Genomic DNA, 6,000 nt, shown 5'->3' with positions numbered 1-6,000 from the left:
AACTAGGGCCATGGTCACCCCGGTTAGAGGTAGAACTAGGGCCATGGTCACCCTGGTTAAAGGTAGAACTAGGGCCATGGCTGGTTAAAGGTAGAACTGGTCACCCTGGTTAAAGGTAGAACTAGGGCCATGGTCACCCGGTTAGAGGTAGGTTCAGAGGTAGAACTAGGGCCATGGTCACCCTGGTTAAAGGTAGAACTAGGGCCATGGTCACGGTTAAAGGTAGAACCCGGTTAGAGGTAGAACTAGGGCCATGGTCACCCTGGTTAAAGGTAGAACTAGGGCCATGGTCACCCTGGTTAGAGGTAGAACTAGGACCATGGTCACCCTGGTTAAAGGTAGAACTAGGGCCATGGTCACCCCGGTTAGAGGTAGAACTAGGGCCATGGTCACCCCGGTTAGAGGTAGAACTAGGGCCATGGTCACCCTGGTTAAAGGTAGAACTAGGGCCATGGTCACCCCAGTTAGAGGTAGAACTAGGGCCATGGTCACCCTGGTTAAAGGTAGAACTAGGGCCATGGTCACCCCGGTTAAAGGTAGAACTAGGGCCATGGTCACCCCGGTTAAAGGTAGAACTAGGGCCATGGTCACCCCGGTTAGAGGTAGAACTAGGGCCATGGTCACCCTGGTTAAAGGTAGAACTAGGGCCATGGTCACCCTGGTTAAAGGTAGAACTAGGGCCATGGTCACCCCGGTTAGAGGTAGAACTAGGGCCATGGTCACCCTGGTTAAAGGTAGAACTAGGGCCATGGTCACCCCGGTTAGAGGTAGAACTAGGACCGTGGTCACCCCTGTTAGAGGTAGAACTATGATGGCTCACCTGTTACAGTGATAGTAATGCCAGAACGGTGTACATCAGTATACAACATGGACAATATTGACGCGGGAACAAAATGCAAGGTTCTTTGTTGTGCTGCTGGGAATATGACAAATGAAATGTAGAGTAGACATTGAAAAGCCCATTGGCCAGTGTTGTCACGATTCCAGATTGTCCTTGGCAGAAAATAAAAAATGAAGCAGGCTAAACTCTATGGTCCTATAAAACATACTGTATGTAAATTATTGTGTGATATATCTTGCAAAAAATAAGTCCGCTTCATATTTTGTTTTCTTTGCCTCCTTTCGTCCTAGTATCGTGGTACTGGTATAGTGACAACACTACCAAAGACGGTTTAGAGACCTTTGTCAGGAGGGACTGGTGTCTGCCGTTCCAAGTAGAGCACAACGTAAGAGTGTTATTGTGTGTGTGTGAAAGTGTGTGTGCGTGGCTGCATGCATTACTGAGCTGAATAAAAAAGAAGACAATAGCAGCTCTTACAGAGGGCCTGCTTGTCTGTTTCAGTCTGCCCATGTTGACTTACTGTACTACTCAGTACACTATACTTTCACACCCACACACATCTTGGCACACAAAAGAAAATGTTGGGCACAGGGGAAGCATATGCACACACATACACCCACACAGTGCACTTATCAGACACAGAGGATGATGTTTATGCATAGGTGTTCATCTACAATACACTATTGCTCTGGAATAGATTGAGAGATAGCTCCAGATCTGTAAAAACCTGGTTCCAGATGATACCATAACTACCAGCTGGATGTTGCCGGTGTGTAGGGCTAGTGTGGTGTGGTTGAGTGGGGGAGTGTGTGTGTGTGTCTGCGTTAACTCACTGGCACGCTGGGCTCTGACACTGCAATGCTGTCTGGGTACACCGTGGCCTTCACACACTGAGAGAGAGCAACAGTGAAACGGTACGGCTCATCTGCACGCTCACAACGGTCCTTCTGAGAACACCTGTATACACAGACAGACAAGAGGACAGCGGGATGGGGAGGACAGGAGAGGGGGACAGGAGAGGGGGATGGGGAGGAGAGGAGGATGGGGAGGAGAGGAGAGGGGATGGGGAGGAGAGGAGAGGGGATGGGGAGGAGAGGGGGATGGGAGGAGATGGGGGACGGGGAGGAGAGGAGAGGGAGATGGGGAGGAGAGGGGGACAGGAGAGGGGGATGGGGAGGAGAGCGGGATGGGAGGAGATGGGGGAAGGGGAGGAGAGGAGAGGGGGTGGGGAGGAGAGGAGAGGGGGATGGGGAGGAGAGGGGGACAGGGAGGAGGAGAGGAGAGGGGGATGGGAGGAGATGGGGGACGGGGAGGACAGGAGAGGGGGACGGGGAGGAGAGGAGAGGGGGACGGGGAGGAGAGGAGAGGGGGACGAGGAGGAGAGTTGAGGGGGGACAGAGAGGAGAGGGGGATGGGGAGGAGTTTCCAGTTTATATTGCGAAGGTTGTTTTTTTGTTGCACAATGCTCTGTCGGTGTGTCGATATACAGTGGATGTAATAAAGTGGATCCTTGTGTTTGCATTTTCCATCCTATTTAGACCAAATAATAAAATACTTCAAATGGACAGGCAGGGAGGGAGGCAGGTAATGAGGGTGCTGGTTTATGCATACCTCATGGAGCAGGTACAGTTAGACAGACCAACCTGAGAGGTCATTAAGCTGACAAAAAGCCCTGCATTGATTTTGCTGGGGGGGAGTTGTTGTTGCCATGGTTTCAGGAGACAGCCATTATCTATGTGTAGTTAGAGGCTGACCTCTTGGCTATCTCATTAGCTGAAGTGCATGCTTCTGAATGTTGACTAAAGTACACACCCCCCTCTCTCCCTCCCTCCACTAACCTGTCACTCACAGTCTCTCCACCACTTTGTGTGGGATCACTCAGATTCCTAATGGGGTCCGTATGGAATGCACACATACTAAACCAGGACACTCCAACCCTGTTACTGGAGAACTACCGTCCTGTAGGTTTTCATTCCAACCCTGTTACTGGAGAACTACAGTCCTGTAGGTTTTCATTCCAATCCTGTTACTATAGAACTACCGTCCTGTAGGTTTTCATTCCAACCCTGTTACTGGAGAACTACCGTCCTGTAGGTTTTCATTCCAACCCTGTTACTGGAGAACTACCATCCTGTAGGTTTTCATTCCAACCCTGTTACTGGAGAACTACCGTCCTGTAGGTTTTCATACCAACCCTGTTACTGGAGAACTACCGTCCTGTAGGTTTTCATTCCAACCCTGTTACTGGAGAACTACCATCCTGTAGGTTTTCATTCCAATCCTGTTACTATAGAACTACCATCCTGTAGGTTTTCATTCCAATCCTGTTACTATAGAACTACCATCCTGTAGGTTTTCATTCCAATCCTGTTACCATAGAACTACCATCCTGTAGGTTTTCATTCCAATCCTGTTACTATAGAACTACCATCCTGTAGGTTTTCATTCCAATCCTGTTACTATAGAACTACCATCCTGTAGGTTTTCATTCCAATCCTGTTACTATAGAACTACCATCCTGTAGGTTTTCATTCCAATCCTGTTACTATAGAACTACCATCCTGTAGGTTTTCATTCCAATCCTGTTACTATAGAACTACCATCCTGTAGGTTTTCATTCCAATCCTGTTACTATAGAACTACCATCCTGTAGGTTTTCATTCCAATCCTGTTACTATAGAACTACCATCCTGTAGGTTTTTTTCAATCCTGTTCTAGAACTAATCCTGTTATCCTGTTATAGAACTACCATCCTGTAGGTTTTCATTCCAATCCTGTTACTATAGAACTACCATCCTGTAGGTTTTCATTCCAACCCTGTTACTATAGAACTACCATCCTGTAGGTTTTCATTCCAACCCTGTTACTGGAGAACTACCGTCCTGTAGGTTTTCATTCCAACCCTGTTACTGGAGAACTACCGTCCTGTAGGTTTTCATTCCAACCCTGTTACTGGAGAACTACCATACTGTAGGTTTTCATTCCAACCCTGTTACTGGAGAACTACCTTCCTGTAGGTTTTCATTCCAACCCTGTTACTGGAGAACTACCATCCTGTAGGTTTTCATTCCAACCCTGTTACTGGAGAACTACCGTCCTGTAGGTTTTCACTCCAGCGAAAACCTAAAGGTGGGTAGCTCTCCAGGAACACGGTTGGAGAGCCCTGTACTAAACACACAGCCCCACACACACATGCATGCATGCACACAGAGACGCACACAGAGACGCACACACTTATAGAGCCTTGTTCTAGCATCCCATCAGTGTGGTGAGTCATTGAATAGCTCTCCAGAGCAGCTGAAGGCAGTACAGGCAGCACGACAGCACTACGTGGCCAGGTCTGTAAACTAAGCCCTGTCCAAGGTGATGAAGTAGAGCAATCCTCAGTCAGTCTGCTGGTCAGTCAGTCAGTCATTCTAGTCAGTCAGTCAGTCAGTCAGTCTGCTGGTCAGTCAGTCAGTCAGTCAGCTAGTCAGTCTGCTGGTCAGTCAGTCAGTCAGTCAGTCAGTCAGTCAGTCAGTCAGTCAGTCAGTCAGTCAGTCAGCTTGTCAGTCAGTCAATCAGCTAGTCAGTCAGTCAGTCAGTCAGTCTTCTAGTCAGTCAGTCAGTCAGTCAGTCAGTCAGTCAGTCAGTCAGTCAGTCAGTCAGTCAGTCAGTCAGTCAGTCTGCTGGTCAGTCAGTCCGTCAGTCTGCTAGGCAGTCAGTCCGTCAGTCTGCTAGGCAGTCAGTAGTCAGTCTGCTCGGCAGTCAGTCTGTCAGTGTGCTAGGCAGTCAGTCCGTCAGTCTGCCAATCAGTCAGTCAGTATATCTGCTAGTCAGTCAGTAAGTATGTCTGCTTGTCAGCCAGTCAGTCTGCTAGTCAGTCAGTCAGTCAGTCTGCTAGTCCGTCAGTCAGTCAGTCTGGTAGTCAGTCAGTCAGTCTGCTCGTCAGTCTGCTCGGCAGTCAGTCCATCAGTCTGCTAGGCAGTCAGTCTGTCTGCTAGTCAGTCTGTCAGTCAGTCTGCTAGTCAGTCAGTCCGTCAGTCTGCTAGTTAGTCAGTCATTCAGTCAGTCTGCTAGTCAGTCTGCTAGTCCGTCAGTCAGTCAGTCTGCTAGTCCGTCTGTTAGTCCGTCAGACAGTCTGTCAGTCAGTCTGCTAGTCAGTCAGTCTTTCAGCCTGCTAGTTAGTCTGTCAGCTAGTCAGTCAGTCAGTCAGTCTGCTAGTCAGTCAGTCAGTCTGCTAGTCAGTCAGTCAGTCAGCTAGTCAATCAGTCAGTCAGTCAGCTAGTCAGTCAGTCAGTCTGCTGGTCAGTCAGTCAGTCTTCTAGTCAGTCAGTCTGTCAGCCTGCTAGGCAGTCAGTCCGTCAGTCTGCTAGTCAGTCAGTCCGTCAGTCTGCTAGTCAGTCAGTCCGTCAGTCTGCTAGTTAGTCAGTCATTCAGTCAGTCAGCTAGTCCGTATGCTAGTCCATCAGACAGTCTGTCCGTCAGTCTGCTAGTTAGTCAGTCAGTCTGCTAGTCAGTCTGCTAGTCAGTAATTTAGTCAGTCTGCTAGTCCGTCAGTCAATCAGTCTGCTAGTCAGTCTGTCAGTCAGTCTGCTAGTCTGTCAGTCAGTCAGTCAGTCAGTCAGTCAGTCAGTCAGTCAGTCAGTCAGTCAGTCAGTCAGTCAGTCAGTCTGCTAGTCCGTCAGTCAGTCTGCTAGTCAATCAGTCAGTCTGTTAGTCTGTCAGTCAGTCAGTCTGTCAGTCAGTCAGTCAGTCAGTCAGTCAGTCAGTCAGTCAGTCAGTCAGTCAGTCAGTCAGTCAGTCAGTCAGTCAGTCTCAGTCAGTCTGCTAGTCCGTCAGTCAGTCTGCTAGTCAATCAGTCAGTCTGCTAGTCAATCAGTCAGTCTGCTAGTCAGTTAGTCAGTCAGTCAGCTAGTCCGTCAGTCAGTCAGCTAGTCAGTCAGTCAGTCTGCTAGTCAGTCAGTCAGTCAGTCTGCTAGTCAGTCTGCTAGTCGGTCAGTCAGTCTGCTAGTCAATCAGTCAGTCTGCTAGTCAGTTAGTCAGTCAGTCAGCTAGTCCGTCAGTCAGTCAGCTAGTCCATCAGTCAGTCAGCTAGTCAGTCTGCTAGTCAGTCTGTTTGTCAGTCTGCTAGTCAGTCTGCTAGTCAGTCTGCTAGTCAGTCAGTCAGTCTGCTAGTC

At 49.0% G+C, this 6,000-nt stretch overlaps 1 protein-coding gene across 2 annotated transcripts in view; it reads right to left on the bottom strand.

Annotated features, from left to right (window-relative positions):
* LOC124032168 (plexin-A2-like) overlaps positions 1 to 6,000 on the bottom strand; it is a 582,788-nt gene that overhangs the window by 228,737 nt on the left and 348,051 nt on the right. For both annotated transcript variants that reach the window (XM_046344331.1, XM_046344332.1), the window contains exon 6: positions 1,675 to 1,798. In XM_046344331.1, coding sequence (XP_046200287.1) covers positions 1,675 to 1,798 — 124 coding nt within the window. The remainder of the gene's footprint in view (positions 1 to 1,674; positions 1,799 to 6,000) is intronic.

This window comes from Oncorhynchus gorbuscha, linkage group LG03 (assembly GCF_021184085.1).
Source record: "Oncorhynchus gorbuscha isolate QuinsamMale2020 ecotype Even-year linkage group LG03, OgorEven_v1.0, whole genome shotgun sequence".
Lineage (NCBI taxonomy): Eukaryota > Metazoa > Chordata > Actinopteri > Salmoniformes > Salmonidae > Oncorhynchus > Oncorhynchus gorbuscha.
Note: the sequence above shows the minus strand (reverse complement) of the source record. Positions and strands in the feature narration are given on the sequence as shown.